The sequence below is a fragment of the Eretmochelys imbricata genome, chromosome 7 (assembly GCF_965152235.1).
Source record: "Eretmochelys imbricata isolate rEreImb1 chromosome 7, rEreImb1.hap1, whole genome shotgun sequence".
Lineage (NCBI taxonomy): Eukaryota > Metazoa > Chordata > Testudines > Cheloniidae > Eretmochelys > Eretmochelys imbricata.
In genome coordinates, this window is record NC_135578.1 from 1,264,589 (window position 1) to 1,283,956 (window position 19,368).

General features: G+C 68.5%; 1 protein-coding gene across 1 annotated transcript in view; it reads left to right on the top strand.

The window, feature by feature from the left end:
• The window catches only part of LOC144267827 (laminin subunit beta-2-like), a 48,263-nt gene that overhangs the window by 17,190 nt on the left and 11,705 nt on the right, over positions 1-19,368 (top strand). The window contains 12 exon segments of the mRNA XM_077822159.1: positions 886-1,038; positions 1,677-1,835; positions 2,747-2,868; positions 3,372-3,492; positions 5,197-5,389; positions 5,982-6,125; positions 9,774-10,005; positions 10,682-10,845; positions 15,223-15,263; positions 15,265-15,448; positions 16,856-17,070; positions 17,275-17,371. Coding sequence (XP_077678285.1) covers positions 886-1,038; positions 1,677-1,835; positions 2,747-2,868; positions 3,372-3,492; positions 5,197-5,389; positions 5,982-6,125; positions 9,774-10,005; positions 10,682-10,845; positions 15,223-15,263; positions 15,265-15,448; positions 16,856-17,070; positions 17,275-17,371 — 1,825 coding nt within the window.

Consider the following 19,368-nt stretch of genomic DNA (forward strand, 5'->3'; position numbering starts at 1 on the left):
GGTCTTTCAGTCCTTGGGTCAAAGCTTCAGGGTAGCCAAGTCCCTCCAGAGGCCAGAAGCAGGACTGAAGACCAGCTGGAGGAGCTGCAGCAGCTTTTGAAAGTCTCTTGCCGTGTGGTCTCTGCTTTCTGTGTCCCAAGGACAAGCTGCCCATCCCATGGCCTGGAAACACCTCAGAGTTCGGTCCCTAGGCAGGTCCCTGCACGCCTGGCCGAGTCCCCAGGCGTGTCTGCCTTCTCTCACTGGGTCAGTTGTGTCGCTGATGGTCCTTAATGGGCCGTCCAGCAGGCTAGGCAGAGCTGACCCCAACGTGTCTGGGGTGTCCCCCAGAAGCAGAGCACAGGTTTGAAATACAGACAGGACAGAGCCAATATTCATAACTTTAACTACAAAATGATACACGCACACAGACAGCATCATCCTAACCAGCAAACCATCACCTTGTCTGAGACACCTTAGTTGACCCCCTTTATACAAGATTTAGTGCCACTACGGGACCTGGGTTGCAACGATGTTCTATATGGTCCCAGTTCAAGTCAATAACATCACAGCTGGTCACGGGGCTCAGTACCCCTCCCAAGTGCAGCTCCGTGGCTGTGGGGCCCAGTCTCTCGTGGCAGGCTGGGGTCTGGGACGGGGGTTTTGCCCCCCGCAGAGCAACAGGACCCAGCACCAGCTACACTGTGCAGCTGGGCGTCAGCGTCCCTCTGGCCAGCTGGAGCCTGCTGCGGTCAGGGGGTCTCCTCAGGGTAACCCCAGCCCCCCACAGCAACCTCCTGCCCCCTCGTCAGTCCCCCTGGCTCAGCCCCATCCCCCGGGGTGCTCGGCGCAGCCCCCATCCCCACGCCCCTGGCGGTCTCCCAGGCTGACCCTGGCCCGTTGCAGGGAGCGCTGCGCCCCGAGGCCCCCTCGGACTGCCTGGAGCACTCCCGCGGGCTCCCCAACGGGCGGAAGGGGCATCTGCGCCGCCAACGTGGAGCCATGTGGCTCCGGCAGCACCGAGCCCTGCCCCGGCGCAGCCGGCAGCCCCAGCACAAGGTGAGGAGCGGGGGGGAGGGTCCTGGAGGAGCAAGGGGGGGGAGGATGGGGGCAGGAATGGGGGTGCTGTGGGGTGTCACAGATCCACAGGGTCGGGGCTATGCCCCAGTTCTCGAGCAGTGCCCCAGAGGGCCCGTTCAGTGGGCCAGCCCCCCGACTCCCATTCCTCTCCCAGGCTCGGCCATGTGATCCCACCAGGCCTACATCCGGCGCTTGGGGTGCCAATGCCCAGACGACCTGCCCCACTGTGGACAGTGCTAGGCCCTCAGGAGTTCTTCCCTGGCCACAGTGCCTGCCTCTTGGGGAGGGGGACTAACAAAGCGAGGGGAGAGCCCCGTGAAGCCGACGTAGCCATAATCCTCCCACCACTGGGCAGCAATGCAGGGTGTAAAAGGAAACTGAGGCACACGTAGGATTAATAAAAAACACTACAAAAAATTCCCATTTTGTCACATAAGGGAGGATAGCAGGGAGCAGGAGTGGGGGTAGGGATGCGGCAGGTGGGGGCAGTGGTGGAGGGGTGGGGACAGGAATGGGCTGAGCGTAGTGGGGGGCAGGGATGGGGTGAGATGGGGGCAGGTGGGGGCAAGGGGCAGCGGTGGAGGGGCAGGGCACTGACCCAGGTTTCTGCCCCCCAGCCTGACGTGGAAGTGGTGTCCCGGGAGCACGTGGGTCACATGATCACATGGACGGGGCCCGGCTTCGCCCGCGTGCGGGATGGGGCCGGCCTGTCCTTCCACATCGACAACATCCCCTACCCCATGGAGTACGACATCCTGATCCGCTACGAGCCCGAGGTGTGTGGGGCACGGAGGGGTGGCTGGGTGCCAGGCTGCCCGGTGGCAACAGGCCGACGGGAGGGGATGGCCGGGCTCCTGCAGGGTGTGTGGGGCTGACGGGGGAGGGGTGGCTGGGCGCCAGGCTGCCCGGTGGCAACAGGCCGACGGGAGGGGATGGCCGGGCTCCTGCAGGGTGTGTGGGGCTGACGGGGGAGGGGTGGCTGGGCGCCAGGCTGCCACAGGGCATGGGGCTGATGGTAGGGTTGCCACCTTTCTAATTGCTGGTACCCAGACTCCCAGCCCCACCCCTGTCCCCGCCTCTCCCCCCGAGGCCCCACCCCGTCACTTGCTGGATCTTGCCACCTTCCTTTCCTTCCCCCCGCCCCGCTGGGCTCCCTCTCCTCGGGGCTGGGTTGGAGCTCCCGCTGCCTGCATAGGGGGCGGCCTGGCTGAGCAGGGGCTGGAGCACGTGGGTTAATGACACAGCGCCTCCCCCCACCCGTGGTAACTGGACTTTGGGTGTCCAGTCAGTACATCTGCCCGGACACTACCAGGTCCCCTTTTCAACCAGACTTTCCGGTCAAAAACTGGGCATCTGGCAGCCCTAGCTGATGGCGGAGGGGATGGCCTGGCACCGGGCTCCCCTGGTGTGTGGGGCCCAGCCCCGAGAGCACCCGGCGCAGAGTCCACACTCAGCGCCCAGCTCGGCTGCCCAGGGCAAGGGGCCCATGCCGGGAGCAGGCTGCCCTGAGGAACGCTGCAGGGGCCCGGTTCATCTCCCAGGGCCTGTCCGGCCCCCAGCCCAGGGCTCCTTCCCCTGCCAGCACCACCGGGCCCACCCCCGGCAGTGCCCCCACTCCCTCGGGAGGGCTGTAGGCTGCCGCCCTTGGGGACCCAGCTGCGGGGTGCCCCAACCCCTCTCCCTGCAGTCCACAGAGGACTGGGAGGCCATCGTCAGCGTCAGTGCCCAGGCGTTGCCCACGAGCCCTCGCTGCGGGAACGTGCTGCCCTCGGAGCAGAGATACAAGGAAAGCCTGCCGCACACCGAGAGGTGAGAGCCGACAGGGGGGCTCCTGGCCGGATCCAGGCCCTGTTTTCTCCTCCCCCTGCCTGGGGACCCTCGTGGGGCACCAGTGCCCTCGCTGCCAGGCGGCTCGGGCCAATGTTGCAGTGCATCCCCTCACCAGCTGCTGCCCGGGCTAGGAGCCAGCCCTGCCAAGGGGGCACAGCCCCCCAGCCTCCCAGGCATGCCGTGCGCAGCCCAGCCCGTGCCAGCTGATTCCCCAGCCTGGCAAACTGACCAACACTGGGCTGGGCTCACCTCCCCGCCCGCAGGCCCTGTCCCTGTCCCACGTTGGGCTGGGCTCACAACCCCTCCCCCCAGGCCCTGTCCCACACTGGGTTGGGCTCAGAGCCCCCCACCCCCACCCAGGGCCCTGTCCCATGCTGGGCTGGGCTCACAGCCCCCCTGTGTCATAGCCCCCATTGTTTGCCCCAATCGGCCAGCCCACACCACTTACCCTCCTGCCCCTCACCCCTGCCTCCCGCCCCCAGGTACGCCCTGCTGTCCCGGCCCTTCTGCTTTGAGCCCAGTAACCAGTACGAGATCGCCATGCGGTTCCAGCGGGCGGGTGTGGTCCAGCGCCACCCAGCCGCCTTCATCCTCATCGACTCGGTAAGGGCAGGGGCTGGCGGGAGCTGCCCTCAGCAGCCTCTCCCCTCAGCCAGCGGCTGCGCAGGGGGGTGCCAGGTCCTGACCCCAGAGTCCCCACGTGGCCTCTGCCAGGCACCCCTCCCAGTCCCCGCTTCTCCCTGGGAGAGCCCTGGGCCAGGCATGGCAGCTGCCTCCTGCACTGGGCGGGGACAGGCCAAGCCAGGGCTGTAGCCACATCGCCTGGCTTTGCAGAGCAGGGGGTGTCCTTCCAGCAGCTACTCACTGCCCCAAGGTGTTGTGGGCTGAAGCCCCCCACGGCACTGTGAGCTGGAGCCCATGTGCCAGCTCCGGATGTGACAGGAAACCTGCCAGTGCCCTGGTTGAGCCGTAAGTCACTTCCCGCCAGCTGCCACCTGTCACGGCATCCCCAGGCCATGCTCTGGAGCTGCTCCCTACGAAGCCAGCCAGGACTCTGGGGGAGCCTCCTCTCAACAAGGACAAGTGCAGAGTCCTGCACTCAGGACGGAAGAATCCCATGCACCGCTACAGACTAGGGACCGAATGGCTAGGCAGCAGTTCTGCGGAAAAGGACCTAGGGGTGACAGTGGACGAGAAGCTGGATATGAGTCAGCAGTGTGCCCTTGTTGCCAAGAAGGCCAATGGCATTTTGGGCTGTATAAGTAGGGGCATAGCGAGCAGATCGAGGGATGTGATCGTCTCCCTCTATTCGACATTGGTGAGGCCTCATCTGGAGTACTGTGTCCAGTTTTGGGCCCCACCCTACAAGAAGGATGTGGATAAATTGGAGAGAGTCCAGCGAAGGGCAACAAAAATGATTAGGGGTCTGGAACACATGACTTATGAGGAGAGGCTGAGGGAGCTGGGATTGTTTAGTCTGCGGAAGAGAAGAATGAGGGGGGATTTGATAGCTGCTTTCAACTACCTGAAAGGGGGTTCCAGAGAGGATGGTTCTAGACTATTCTCAATGGTAGCAGACGACAGAACATCTGTTGCCTGCATGTACCGTGCCGCTCGCTCGTTGGCAGGTGCCACCGGCAGTACCATGATGTGGTGGTGGGGAGGGCCCCAGGGCTGCTCCGGGCCTGCTGGGTGCCACTTCTGCCTCTGGCTCTCATTCCCCAGTGCCCGCACCCCTGTCTCCCTGGCCCCAAACACCTGGTCCACTGCACCCCCTGCCTGGCCCTGCCCAGCCCACGCCTTGTGCTACCCGGCCCATGGCACAGCCTGCCCCACTGGGCTTGCCCATCCATCTGGCCTGTGGCATTAAGCCTTTGCTCCCTCTGCACCGCGCCTGGCCTGGCCATGCCCCTACCATGCCCTGTGCCTAGTCCAGCCAGCACCTGCCTCTAACTCCGCCCCATGCAGCCTGTCCAGTGCCCCCCGCTCCCCCAGTGCCCCCCGCTTCCGCATTGCAGCTTGTCCAGTGCAGCCTGTCCAGTGCCCCCCGCTCCCCCGGTGCAGCCTGTCCAGTGCCCCCCACTCCCCCAGTGCCCCCCGCTCCCCCGGTGCAGCCTGTCCAGTGCCCCCCACTCCGCCGGTGCAGCCTGTCCAGTGCCCCCCCGGACCTCCCCCCGCAGCCTGTCTAGCCCAGCCTGGCCTACTCCCTGCCCCCCACATTCCTGGCCTAGTGCAGCCTGCTGCCCTGCCCAGCCCGTGCCCCACAGGCTGGGCCCCCCATTTGCGCTCATGCTTCTCCCTTCCCAGCTCGTCCTTCTGCCGCGAGTGCTGGAGCTGCCGGCTTTCCGTGGCAGCGAGCCGGCGGCGGTGCAGCACCGGGCGGAGCTGGAGCACTACACGTGCCAGGAGGCGTTCCGCATGGCGACCATGCCAGCGCTGCCCGAGATGTGCGCCCATCTGCTCTGCAGCATCTCCGCCCTGCTGCACGATGGGGCCCTGGGTGAGTGCCGGCCGGGGGGGGGCCCTGGGGGAGTGCCGGCCGGGGGGGCGGGGCTCTGGGGAGGGTGCTGGCCAGGGCCCTGGGGGAGTGCCGGCTGGGGAGGGGGCCCTGGGGGAGTGCCGGCCGGGGGGGCGGGGCCCTGGGGGAGTGCTGGCTGGGGGCGGGGCCTGGGGAGGGTGCTGGCCAGGGCCCTGGGGGAGTGCTGGCTGGGGGGGGGCTTGGGGAGGGTGCTGGCCAGGGCCCTGGGGGAGTGCCGGCCGGGGGGGCGGGGCCCTGGGGGAGTGCCGGCCGGGGGGGGCCTGGGGAGGGTGCTGGCCAGGGCCCTGGGGGAGTGCTGGCTGGGGGGGGGCTTGGGGAGGGTGCTGGCCAGGGCCCTGGGGGAGTGCTGGGCAGGCTCCCTGGGCTGGGAATCTGGGGGGGCAGCGCTTGCTGAGGGGCGGAGTGGGTCGAATGGCAGCTAACGCCCTGCCCTGGGGCTCTGCCAAGCACGCTCCTCCGTGAGACCAGCACTGGGGGGCGGGACTCCTGACTTCTCTTCCTGTGTGTGCCAAGGGGGCCCCCATGAGCACCACTGGTCCCCCTCTCTCCCCAGCCTGCCAGTGCGACCCCCAAGGCTCCACCAGCAGCGTGTGCCAGCCGGTGGGTGGGCAGTGCCCGTGCAAACCCCACGTGATCGGCCGGCGCTGTGACCAGTGTGCGCCAGGCACCTATGGACTGGGGCCCTCCGGCTGCAGCCGTGAGTACCTGTGTGTCGCCCCATGTCGCCCTGGGAGCACCGGCCCGCTCGGTCGGTCCGTCTGTCTCTGTCTGGGTGACTGCCATGGATCTGCCCACCCCAGGGCTGTCTCCCATGAACCCCACCTTGTGCTCCCCTGGGGGGGATGTGCCTGAGCCCAGGAGAGCCAAAGGGGATGTGTGCCCCCCCGTCTGCCACCCCCGGTGCCCAGGAGCTGGCTGTGGCTGAGTCCCTCCCAAGGGCTGGGCGCACCCTTCGCTCGCTGGGCTGGAGCTGCAGCTGCCTTGCGGGGCTGCCAACTTCCTAATCACACAAAACCGAACTCACACCCCGGCCCCGCCCGCCCTCTGAGGCCCCCCCCACGCCCCGCCCCGCCCCCCCTCACTCTATCCCCCTCCCTCCATTGCTCCCGCTCCCCCACCCTCACTCACTTTCACTGGGCTGGGGCAGGGGGTTGCGGGGGAGGGGGTGGGGCCGGGGATGAGAGGTTTGGGGTGCAGGAGGGGGATCTGGGCGGGGGTTGGGATGCGAGGGGGGTGAGGGCTCCAGCCGGGGGTGGGGCCGGGGATGAGAGGTTTGGGGTGCAGGAGGGGGATCTGGGCAGGGGTTGGGGTGCGGGGGGGGGTGAGGGCTCCGGCCGGGGGTGGGGCCGGGGATGAGAGGTTTGGGGTGCAGGAGGGGGATCTGGGCGGGGGTTGGGGTGCGGTGGGGGGTGAGGGCTCCGGCCGGGGGTGGGGCCGGGGATGAGAGGTTTGGGGTGCAGGAGGGGGATCTGGGCGGGGGTTGGGATGCGAGGGGGGTGAGGGCTCCAGCCGGGGGTGGGGCCGGGGATGAGAGGTTTGGGGTGCAGGAGGGGGTTCTGGGCGGGGGTTGGGGTGCGGGGGGGGGTGAGGGCTCCAGCCGGGGGTGGGGCCGGGGATGAGAGGTTTGGGGTGCAGGAGGGGGATCTGGGCGGGGGTTGGGGTGCGGTGGGGGGTGAGGGCTCCAGCCGGGGGTGGGGCCGGGGATGAGAGGTTTGGGGTGCAGGAGGGGGATCTGGGCGGGGGTTGGGATGCGGGGGGGGTGAGGGCTCCAGCCGGGGGTGGGGCCGGGGATGAGAGGTTTGGGGTGCAGGAGGGGGTTCTGGGCGGGGGTTGGGGTGCGGGGGGGGGTGAGGGCTCCGGCCGGGGGTGGGGCCGGGGATGAGAGGTTTGGGGTGCAGGAGGGGGATCTGGGCGGGGGTTGGGATGCGGGGGGGGGTGAGGGCTCCGGCCGGGGGTGGGGCCAGGGATGAGAGGTTTGGGGTGCAGGAGGGGGATCTGGGCGGGGGTTGGGATGCGGGGGGGGGTGAGGGCTCCGGCCGGGGGTGGGGCCAGGGCTGAGAGGTTTGGGGTGCAGGAGGGGGATCTGGGCGGGGGTTGGGGTGCGGGGGGGGTGAGGGCTCCGGCCGGGGGTGGGGCCAGGGCTGAGAGGTTTGGGGTGCAGGAGGGGGATCTGGGCGGGGGTTGGGGTGCGGGGGGGGGTGAGGGCTCCGGCCGGGGGTGGGGCCAGGGCTGAGAGGTTTGGGGTGCAGGAGGGGGATCTGGGCGGGGGTTGGGGTGCAGGGTCACTGTGGCGCTTACCGCGACTCTGTGGCCGCTCTGCGCATGGGCGGCCAGGCGGCTCTGTGTGGTGCGTGCTGCCTTCGTGCCCACGGGCAGGGAGCCTGCCTTAGCCCCGGGTCCCCCCTGCGCCGCCGGCCGGGTTTTTAATGGCCCTGTCGGCGGGGCTGACCGGAGCTGCCAGGGTCCCTTTTCGCCTGGTCACCCTACTGCCTGGCTGGGCAAAGGACGAGTTCGCCTCCCTGTTTCACCCAGCCCCGGGCCCACTCTGGTCGTTTTCCGACACACGTTCCATCTCGGCTCTCCGAGACCCCCGGCCACTCGCTCGCTCCCCCTGGCTTTCCCCGAGAAAAGGGATGCAAAGGGGCCTGGCCTGAGCCTGGGGCCTGGGAAGAGAGGGCATTGCCGCTCTCCTTCTGCCCCGGGTCAGGCCGGGGTTTGCCCCACGCCAGCCAGGCTCAGAGCAGGGGCCAGGGAAGGCAGTAGATCGGCTGGCAGGCGGAGGGAGGGGCTCCCCCTCCTGTAACACAGAGGAAGGGCTGCTAGACACCTGCCTGTCTGCAACCAGAGCCCAGAGCCCAGACCCCAGGCTGAGTGGGGCAGAGGAATCCCCCCTCCCCCCGCCCACACACGGGAGCTGAGTCCCATGGGCCCAGACGCTGTCCCTGCGTGCAGGGGCAGGGCTGACCCCCCAGCTGAACCCCCAGGCAGGGCAGGACCACGGCCAGACGAGGCCCCAGGGGAGGGGAAAGCAGCTGGGAGGTGGCTGCTGGTACCAGAGACACCTGGTCTGAGGGGGGCCATGGCCGTGGTGGGGTCTCCCCAAGAGAGCCCAAATTCCAGCCCACGGGGTAGGGGGGGGAGGCTAAGAGGGCTCTGTCCTGGGGGCAGCAGGTTACCCCAAGGGGAGGTGGGGGCCTTGCATACACCCAGTCCCAGCGTTGGGACACGACTCCAGAGGGCCCTGCCCACATGCAGGAGCATCCTGCATCCCGGCTTCCCCACCCCCAGGGCACCAGACATGGCTGGGGTACGACTAGCCTTGTAGGGGGACAAACCTTCTCTGATCTGCCCAAGTGCTCCAGGGGTCCCTCCCTGCCCAACGTAGGGCCAGGGGTGCAGCTGGCTGACCCCTGGGGGAAGGGGGTCACTGCCCTCCTCACTCCCTGGCAGACAAGGGGGAGGGGCAGTGGCAGGACCCAAGCCTGGTTTCAAACCCAAAGGTTTGGGATGGCAAAGGGCAGCATGGAAACTCCCCCGTGGCCCCTGCTAGTGCCCCCCAAAAGCGCCAACCTCCAAGAGGACATGACACTGTTCTGAGTGGTGTACTGGAAACTGCCGATGGTGCTGGGCGGATCCTGGAAATGCCTGGCCGGCCAGCGACAAAAGGGACAGGATAGATGCTGGGGCACCTATGGATAACATTGGGGGGGTCACTGGCTGATGTGATCCCGCTCCATTGGGTCGCAAAGGGGCAAGAAGGTGACAAAGTGGGAACAGTTTGTAATATTGGTATGAAGCCTGCATGCCTCAGTTTCCCCTGTGCTGCATTGTTGCAGGGAGGGGGAGGGCTGTGTGCTCTGGGGCAGGCTAGCAGACAGAGGGAGGGTGTCCCCAGCTGCTTGGGCCTCAATCCCCCTATCAGTGGAGCCTGGGGAAGACAATGAGGAATCCAGCACCTACCAACCAAGGCCTCTACCTGTCCGCCCAGCTGTCCCAGCCGGCAGACCCATCTCAGTGGAGGACAGGAGAAGACGGGGAAAGCCCACTACCCAGGACAGTGACTGACACAGACCCACAGGATCAGGGCTACACCCCCACCTTTGGAGGTCTCCAGGAGGAACCCCTGCGGTGTACCAGAGCCCTTTGGGGTCTTGCGCTTCCTCCAGGGAAACTGAGGCAAACAGAGGATTCATAAAAATATTTTAAACATCCCCCCTTTGTCACAGCAACGCTCCAGGCATCGGGCCCCCTCTGTGTCCGTCTGTCTGGGTATGGGGTGCTCTGGGCATGCTTGCTGTCCGTCTGGCTGCCCAGCTGGGTGACGCCCCACCCGCCTGTCCCATAGGCTGTACCTGCTCCCCCGAGGGCTCGGTCTCCAAGCTCTGCGACGCCGTGAGCGGGCAGTGCCGATGCCAGCCTGGTGCCATGGGGCGCCGGTGCGACCAATGCTCGTGGGGCCAGTGGGGCTTTCCCGCCTGCCGGCCCTGCCACTGCAACGGACACTCGGAGGAGTGCGACCCCCACACTGGGGCCTGCCAGCAGTGCCGTGACGCCACCACAGGGCTCCACTGCGAGAGGTGGGTGTGGGGCCCCACGGGGCGGGGGCACAGCTATGGCCCCACTGCGCGGGACAGCTGTTGAGGACTGGGTGATGAAGACGCAATGGGGAATAGCGTGGAGGGCTGGCTGGGGGGCAGCCAGAGTGTGGGCTGCCTCAGGTGGGGGGGAAGGCTGGCCGTGGGGACAAGGATTAGCAGTGGGGGGCCTGGCCGTGGATATGGGGGGTGGCAAGGGGGGCTCACTGTGGAGCTGAGGGGGCAGCGGTGGGGGGTTGGCTGTGGGGATGTGGGGGCGGCAGCATGGGGGCTGGCCATGGGGATGCGGGGATGGTGGGGGGAGCTGGTTGTGGGGATGAGGGTAGCAATTGGGGGTTGGCCATGGGGATTAGGGCAGTGATGGGGGGCTGGCTGTGGGGATGGGGGCAGCAGCGGGGGGAGTGGGAGTGATGGGGGGTTGGCTGTGGGGCTGGGGCGGCAATGGCAGGGAGGCTGGGGGGCTGCAGTGGTGGGGCTGGATGGTAGTTGGGGTGCGGCCTGACAGGGGGGCAGAGGCGAGGGGGCTGGCCAGAGGTCAGCAGCAGGGGCTGGGGGTCAGCGGTGGGGGGCTGGCTGTGGGGGGCAGAGGCGGGGGAGGGGCGAGGTGGTTTCTGGTCCGAATTCATCTCCCTCTTCTCTCTCCCTGTGCTGTGGGCAGGTGCTTGGAGGGTTACTATGGTGACCCGGTGCTGGGCTCGGGGCAGCAGTGCCGGCCCTGCCCATGCCCGGGGTACCCTGGGACTCGGCATTACCATGGCAACTCCTGCCATGCCGACAAGGAGACCAATCAGATCGTCTGTCTGTGTGCACCAGGCTATACGGGTGAGCAGTGGGGGAGCGGGATAACGGGGTCAGGGCACTGCCCCCCCACTCTTGAGGTCATGGGGCTGGGCACAGCCCCGTTGTTCGGGGAGACCGCATGGGGGAGCAGGTGGCAGCCCCTCTCAGCCATTCGAGAGGCCGTGGGGCTGGCAGCAGCCGGGGACAGTGGGCAGGGGGTGCCCTCGGTCCCATGCAATGCTGCTCAGCCTCTGCGGAGCTGCCCCGGGGCATCCCCAAGGTTGGGCGGCTGCCGGGCAGAGCAATCAGGAGACCCAAACCCTGCGAGGCCGCCCCCGCCAATGCCAGGCAGCACAGCCTGCTCTGGGAGCTGCTGGGGGAGAAGAGAGCCGGCCTGCGCTGCACCCTGAAGATTGGGGGGCACCACATGGGGCAGGAATCCCCCAACTCTGTGGAGGGGAAAGAGCTGGGCCTGGCTCCCTCCAACTGCTCTCTGGACCCAGCTCAGGGCTCCAGGGACCCATCCACCTCCTCTGGGTTACCACACAGGGCAGGGCCTCCCCCAGCTCTCAGGGGCTGCGGGCACAGAGAGAGGGAGGCGAGGCTGGGCTCTGCCTCCCACCACGTGCAGCCCCCTAGCCTGTCCCACTGGAGATGTAGTTGTAGTGGGCTGGGTCACAGAAACCCCCTTGGGACTGCCACCTGATGTGCTGAGACTACCTCTGAGCCCATTTTCCCTGGCAGCCTGGGACTTCAGTGCCCTGTCTTGTTGAGCCAGACACGCCAGCCTGCTGCAAACACAGACCCAGGTCTGTACCAGGTCCCCCAAAAGCTGCAGGCTTAACTGAAAACAGCTTAAAAGTGCTCCTGTCTCCAGCACCCAGACACCCAGCTCCCAATGGGGTTCAAACCCCAAATAAATCTGTTTTACTCTGCATAAAGCGTATACAGGGTAAACGCATAAATCGCCCTCTATAACACTGAGAGAGAGATATGCACAGCTGTTTGCACCCCCAGGTATTAATCACTTGCTCTGGGTTCAATAATAAACAAAAGTGATTTTATTAAGTATAAAAAGTAGGATTTAAGCAGTTCCCCAAGTAATAACAGAGAGAATGAAGTAAGTTACCAAGCAAAATAAAACAAAACACGCAAGTTGAAGCCTAATACATTAAGAAACTGAACACAGATGAAATCTCACCCTCAGAGATGTTCCAATAAGCTTCTTTCACAGACTAGACTCCTTCCTAGTCTGGGCCCAATCCTTTCCCCAGTACAGTTCTTGTTCGCTCCAGCTCAGGTGGTAACTAGGGGATTTCTCATGACTCCAGACAATTTGTTCTGTTCCACCCCCTTTTATAGCTTTGGCACAAGGGGGGAATCTTTTGTCTCTCTGGGTCCCCACCCCTCCTTCTAAACAGAAAAGCCCCAGTTTTAAGATGGATTCCAGTACCAGGTGACATGGTCACATGTCCCGTGTGACCCCAAGCCTTCATTCTTCCCAGCCTGACTCACAGGAAGGCTTGCAAGTAAACAGAGCCATCTACAGTCAATTGTCCTGGTTAACGGGAGCCAAGATACCAAACCACCATTACTGGCCCACACGTTGCATAATTACAATAGGACCTCAGAGTTATATTTCATATTTCTAGTTTCAGATACAAGGATGATACATTCATACAAATGGGATGACCACACTCAGTAGATTATAAGCTTTGTAATGACCCCGTACCAGAGACCTTTTTCCTGAAGCATATTCCAGTTACATCATAGTCACACTCGTTCGCATATTTCCATAAAATCACGTGGAGAGCACCGTCACGGCACTATCTGCTGCTGCCAGCAGCCCCGGCTGCAGGCTGGGCGCTATGCCAGCCCTGCTCATGGCAGGCGGGGGGGCTCCTGCTGGCCGACAGGGAGGGCGGGGGTGGGGCGGGGGGGCTCCTGCTGGCTGACAGGTGGGGCGGGGGGCTCCTGCTGGCCGACAGGGAGGGCGGAGGTGGGGCGGGGGGGCTCCTGCTGGCCGACAGGGAGGGCGGGGGCGGGGCGGGGGGGGCTCCTGCTGCCCGACAGGGAGGGCGGGGGCGGGGCGGGGGGCTCCTGCTGGCCGACAGGGAGGGCGGGGGCGGGGCGGGGGGCTCCTGCTGGCCGACAGGGAGGGCGGGGGCGGGGCGGGGGGCTCCTGCTGGCCGACAGGGAGGGCGGGGGCGGGGCGGGGCGGGGGGCTCCTGCTGGCCGACAGGGAGGGCGGGGGCGGGGCGGGGCGGGGGGCTCCTGCTGGCCGACAGGGAGAGCGGGGGCGGGGCGGGGGGGCTCCTGCTGGCCGACAGGGAGAGCGGGGGCGGGGCGGGGGGGCTCCTGCTGGCCGACAGGGAGGGCGGGGCGGGGCGGGGGGCTCCTGCTGGCCGACAGGGAGGGCGGGGGCGGGGCGGGGGGCTCCTGCTGGCCGACAGGGAGGGCGGGGGCGGGGCGGGGCGGGGGGCTCCTGCTGGCCGACAGGGAGGGCGGGGGCGGGGGCGGGGCGGGGGGCTCCTGCTGGCCGACAGGGAGGGCGGGGGCGGGGCGGGGGGCTCCTGCTGGCCGACAGGGAGGGCGGGGGCGGGGCGGGGGGCTCCTGCTGGCCGACAGGGAGGGCGGGGCGGGGGGCTCCTGCTGGCCGACAGGGAGGGCGGGGGCGGGGCGGGGGGCTCCTGCTGGCCGACAGGGAGGGCGGGGGCGGGGCGGGGGGCTCCTGCTGCCCGACAGGGAGGGTGGGGCGGGGCGGGGGGCTCCTGCTGGCCGACAGGGAGGGCGGGGCGGGGCGGGGGGCTCCTGCTGGCCGACAGGGAGGGCGGGGCGGGGCGGGGGGCTCCTGCTGGCCGACAGGGAGGGCGGGGCGGGGCGGGGCGGGGGGCTCCTGCTGGCCGACAGGGAGGGCGGGGCGGGGCGGGGCGGGGGGCTCCTGCTGCCCGACAGGGAGGGTGGGGGTGGGGCGGGGCGGGGGGCTCCTGCTGGCCGACAGGGAGGGTGGGGCGGGGCGGGGGGCTCCTGCTGGCCGACAGGGAGGGCGGGGCGGGGCGGGGGGCTCCTGCTGGCCGACAGGGAGGGCGGGGCGGGGCGGGGGGCTCCTGCTGGCCGACAGGGAGGGCGGGGCGGGGCGGGGGGCTCCTGCTGGCCGACAGGGAGGGCGGGGGCGGGGCGGGGGGCTCCTGCTGGCCGACAGGGAGGGCGGGGGCGGGGCGGGGGGCTCCTGCTGGCCGACAGGGAGGGCGGGGCGGGGCGGGGGGCTCCTGCTGGCCGACAGGGAGGGCGGGGGCGGGGCGGGGCGGGGGGCTCCTGCTGGCCGACAGGGAGGGCGGGGGCGGGGGCGGGGCGGGGGGCTCCTGCTGGCCGACAGGGAGGGCGGGGGCGGGGCGGGGGGCTCCTGCTGGCCGACAGGGAGGGCGGGGCGGGGCGGGGGGCTCCTGCTGGCCGACAGGGAGGGCGGGGCGGGGCGGGGGGCTCCTGCTGGCCGACAGGGAGGGCGGGGGCGGGGCGGGGGGCTCCTGCTGGCCGACAGGGAGGGCGGGGGCGGGGCGGGGCGGGGGGCTCCTGCTGGCCGACAGGGAGGGCGGGGGCGGGGCGGGGGGCTCCTGCTGGCCGACAGGGAGGGCGGGGCGGGGCGGGGGGCTCCTGCTGGCCGACAGGGAGGGCGGGGGCGGGGTGGGGGGCTCCTGCTGGCCGACAGGGAGGGCGGGGCGGGGCGGGGGGCTCCTGCTGGCCGACAGGGAGGGCGGGGGCGGGGCGGGGCGGGGGGCTCCTGCTGGCCGACAGGGAGAGCGGGGGTGGGGCGGGGGGCTCCTGCTGGCCGACAGGGAGGGCGGGGGCGGGGCGGGGCGGGGGGCTCCTGCTGGCCGACAGGGAGGGCGGGGCGGGGCGGGGGGCTCCTGCTGGCCGACAGGGAGAGCGGGGGCGGGGTGGGGCGGGGGGCTCCTGCTGGCCGACAGGGAGGGCGGGGGCGGGGCGGGGCGGGGGGTTTACCCTTTTCCTTTAAAAAACCAACTACAGACACCCCTGGCCCCGCTCAGCCCCAGCCCCTCCCGATGGCGACGCTGGGGGCTGCAGGGGGCCGGGGAGGTGATCTGGGGCCGGCTGGTTCCCGAGAGCCCTGTGGGGGCAGTGCGGGGAGCACGCCGGGGCAGGGCTCCGTGCTGGCCCCGGGGCCTGGGCAGCCGTCCCAGGGATGCGTGCCTGGGGTCGGTCCCCGGGCCCCACGGCGCCAGGCCGGGGGCTCCAGCCGAGCAGCACACGCCTGGCAGGGGGCTCAGAGGCAGGTGGGGGGCGTTGGTGGCGTTTCTGGGTCCTGAGAGCAGGACGGGGCCCCTGAGGCTGCCCGGGCCGGGGGGGTCCCTCCGGGGCATCGCCCAGCCGGCCGCGAGCGTCTCCTGGTCTCGCCTCCAGGCCCGCGCTGTGACCGCTGCTCCCCCGGCTACTTCGGGGGCCCCAGGGCAGGAGGGCGGGGGCTGCCGGCCCTGCCAGTGCAACGGCAACATCGACCCCAGCGACCCCGAGGCCTGCGACCCCCGCACCGGGCACTGCCTGCGCTGCCTGCACCACACGGACGGGCCCCGCTGCGCCGCCTGCCGGCCCGGCTACCACGGCAACGCACCGCAGCGCAGCTGCCGACGTGAGCGGGGCGGGCCTGCACGGTGGGGCGGGGCCGTGGGAGGGGCGGGCCTGCACGGTGGGGCGGGGCCGTGGGAGGGGCGGGCCTGCACGGTGGGGCGGGGCCGTGGGAGGGGCGGGGCGGGGCTTGCACAGTGGGGTGGGGCCGTGGGAGGGGCGGGGTGGGCCTGGCACAGTGGGGCGGGTCGTCGGGAGGGGCGGGGCGTGGCCTGGCACAGTGGGGCGGGGCCATGGGCGGGGCGGGGCCTGGCACAGTGGGGCGGGGCCATGGGAGTGGCGGGGCCTGGCACAGTGGGGCAGGGCCGTGGGAGGGGCGGGCCCTGCACGGTGGGGCGGGGCCGTGGGAGGGGCGGGCCCTGCACGGTGGGGCGGGGCCGTGGGAGGGGCGGGGTGGGGCTTGCACAGTGGGCGGGGCCGTGGGAGGGGCGGGGTGGGCCTGGCACAGTGGGGCGGGTCGTCGGGCGGGGCGGGGCCTGCACAGTGGGGCGGGGCCGTGGGAGGGGCGGGGCGGGGCCTGCACAGTGGGGCGGGCCGTGGGAGGGGCGGGGCGGGGCCTGCACAGTGGGGCGGGGCCATGGGAGGGGCGGGGTGGGCCTGGCACAGTGGGGCGGGTCGTCGGGAGGGGCGGGTCGTCGGGAGGGGCGGGGCGGGGCCTGGCACAGTGGGGCGGGGCCATGGGAGGGGCGGGGCCTGCACACTGGGGCGGGGCCGTGGGAGGGGCAGGGCCTGGCACAGTGGGGCAGGGCTGTGGGAGGGGCAGGGCCTGCACAGTGGGGCGGGGCCGTGGGGCGGGGCTGGGCCTGGCACAGTGGGGCGGGGCAGTGGGGGGGCGGGGCCTGCACAGTGGGGCGGGGCCATGGCGAGGGGCTGTGGGGAGGGGCTGGGCTGGGCTGGGCCTGGCACAGTGGGGCGGGGCCGTGGGGAGGGGCAGGGTGGGCCTGGCACAGTGGGGTGGGCCCGTGGGGAGGGGCATGGCTGGGCCTGGCACAGTGGGGCAGGGCCGTGGGGAGGGGCAGGGTGGGCCTGGCACAGTGGGGCGGGGCCGTGGGGAGGGGCTGGGCTGGGCCTGGCACAGTGGGGCGGGGCCGTGGGGAGGGGCAGGGTGGGCCTGGCACAGTGGGGCGGGGCCGTGGGGAGGGGCAGGGTGGGCCTGGCACAGTGGGGCGGGGCCGTGGGGAGGGGCAGGGTGGGCTTGGCACAGTGGGGCAGGACAGGGCCTGGCATCTCATCACAGGGAGTGGGGCTGGGGTCCCAGGCCCTGGCACTGTGCAGACACGGGGGGAGAGGGCCCAGCACGGCCCTGTCCCTGAGTGTGGGAGACGGCAGTGCCCTGGGGCTGTGGGTATCTGTGGGCAGAGGAGGGGGCTGAACCCTGCCCCTCCTACCCTGCTGCTGCTGCTGTTCCCAGGCTGCACCTGTAACCAGCTGGGCACGCTGCCTGCCCACTGCACCTCCGGCACCTGCTACTGCGACCGGCTCACGGGCAGCTGCCCCTGCCGCGCGCACGTGGTGGGCAAGAACTGCGACCAGTGCGCCCCCGGCTTCTGGAGCTTCGGTGGGGAGCGGGGCTGCGAGCCCTGCGGCTGCCACCCGGCCCACTCCCTGCAGCAGGGCTGCAACATGGTGAGTACCCGTGCCAGGGAGCAGGGGCTGGGTGCCACCTGGCATGCAGCAGGGCCTGGCGCTCGGCCTGGGCCGTGCCCTGCTGGGCACTGCATGGGCAGGCTGCGCTGTGGGGCCATCGGGCTGCGCAGGGCCCAGGGAGGCCTGTGTTTGGGGGTGCCCGGGCTCCCTCTGCTCCACCTAAGTGTCTTCCTTGCCCACCAGTTCACAGGGCAGTGCCCATGCCGGCCAGGCTTCGGGGGACGCACCTGCGCCGACTGCCAGGAGAACCACTGGGGCGAGCCAGAGCGGGAGTGCATGGGTGAGCGTGTGTGGGGGGAGATGTGGGCGGAGACCTGGAGTGCAAGTCCTGGGGTCCAGCCGTGGGGGGGTGGGGCAGGGCAGGGGGAAAGTCTGGAGTGGAACCTGGAAGGGATGGGGGGTGAGCTGGAGGGGAGTGGGGGGGGCAAGCCAGGAGGGGGCACAGGGGGTGGTGGGAGAGCCAGATGGGGGATGGGTGCTAGACCAAGGGGTGGCAGGGGGCAAGCCCAGATGGGAGATGAAGGTGAGCCCAGGGGTGGGGGGTGGGAGGCAAGCCGTGGGGGATGAGGGGTGAGCCATGCGGGGGGCTCACAATGCTGCCCGTGGGAGCCAGCTGAGGTCACTCAGTCAGGGTGAACTGCAGACAGAGCGGGGCAGACAAACCCCGAATGCCGGTGGATATGCCACTCCTTAGAGTTACCAAACCAGCCTCCGTATCACCTCCCTGGGTACTCAGACGTCCACACAACGCAGTGCCCCTAGGGTGCCCGCCCCAGGCCTCCCTCCGGACACACGTCAGATACGATGATGATTACTGAAGATCTTCTCTCATCATATAAGAGAGCAGGTTCCCCCAATCCCAAAGGATCAGGCCCCAGACCCAGGTCCGATGATAACTTAGATCTTACCCCAAATACGCGCTGATAGCCAATTCTCGTTAATTAAACTACAGTTTATTCAAAAAGAAAAGGGAGAGAGAGTTGGTAGAAAGATCAGTCTACAGACCGACCTGAGTTCAGTTCTTGAGGTCACGATGCCGAGCAGAGATGGTGAGTCTGTAGTGGCCAAACGTCCTTTTAGAAACAGCCCAGAGGTTACAGTCCAATGTCCATGTTCAGGGTGACTCCAGTCAGTGACTGGGGATCTCAATCCTTATGGCTCAGGGTTTCCCCTTCTTGAAACCCAAAGCCGATCTGAGATGAAGGAGGATCGTGTCCCAGGGCTTTTATACATTTCCAGCAGCCTCTTGGCCTGAGAAGACAATAGGCTCAACCTTCCTTCTCCCAAACATCCTGGCAATTAGCCCAGGGTAATTTATCATTAAACGGTTCAGATACAGGTTACCCCAACCTTCCCGGAGACAGAGAGACAACACCACTGTTGCCCTCCAGTGTCTTCCTAGATCTTCACACTCCTGTTTTGATCTTTGAATCAAAGCCGTGGCAATAGACAAGACTCGTTTGCTGACATCACAAGCCCTGAGCCAGCATCTCCCCTTCTCTCTCTAGCAGTGCGGGCTGCAGTTCACAGCTCTCCTCCCTTCCATCTCTTCCTAAGCAGTCTCTAAAGTTGGGCCCTGGGTCAGGTCAGTCTGGGAGGTCATTAACTCTTTCTGGCCCTGTGTCACCTGTCAATGAGATATGATATCACACTCCTAACCTCACAGGGGGCAAGCCAGAGGGGGCTGAGAGGTGAGCCCAGTGGGGTTGAGCCAGAGGGTGATGGGGTGAGCCCAGAGGAGTGGGGGGGCAAGTCAGAGGGGGATGGTGGTGAGCCGGGGGGGGAGAGTCGGGGGTGAGTCGGAAGGGGATGGGAGTGAACCCAGAGGGGTGGGAGGCAAGCCACAGGTGAATGGGGGCGAGCGAGAGGGGTCCCTACACTGGACAGGCTGCTTTGCTCTGCCCTCACTGAGCCCCCTGCCCCGCAGAGAAGGGCGTGGGGCTTTGGGCCTTTGCGGAGCCTGCAGAGCTGGTGCAGCCAAGGCCTCGCTGCATTGTCAGAGCTGGGGTGGGGGAGTGTCATGGGGTCCCGGGCCATGCTCTGGAACTGCTCCCCACGAAGCCAGGCAGGACTCTGGGGAGGTCTCCTCTCTGGGAGCAGCCTGTCTGCAGGACACACAGCTCACCCGGCTTCCACCTTCCTGGGTCTGACCTCGGAGCATTCAGCCTCCTCTGCCCCTCTGTGTGCTTCCCACAGCGAGTCCGCTCAGGCAGGGTCCTGGGGAAGCCAGAGGGTCCTGCCCCCCAACTCCACAGTCAGACGTGACTCTCAGCCAGC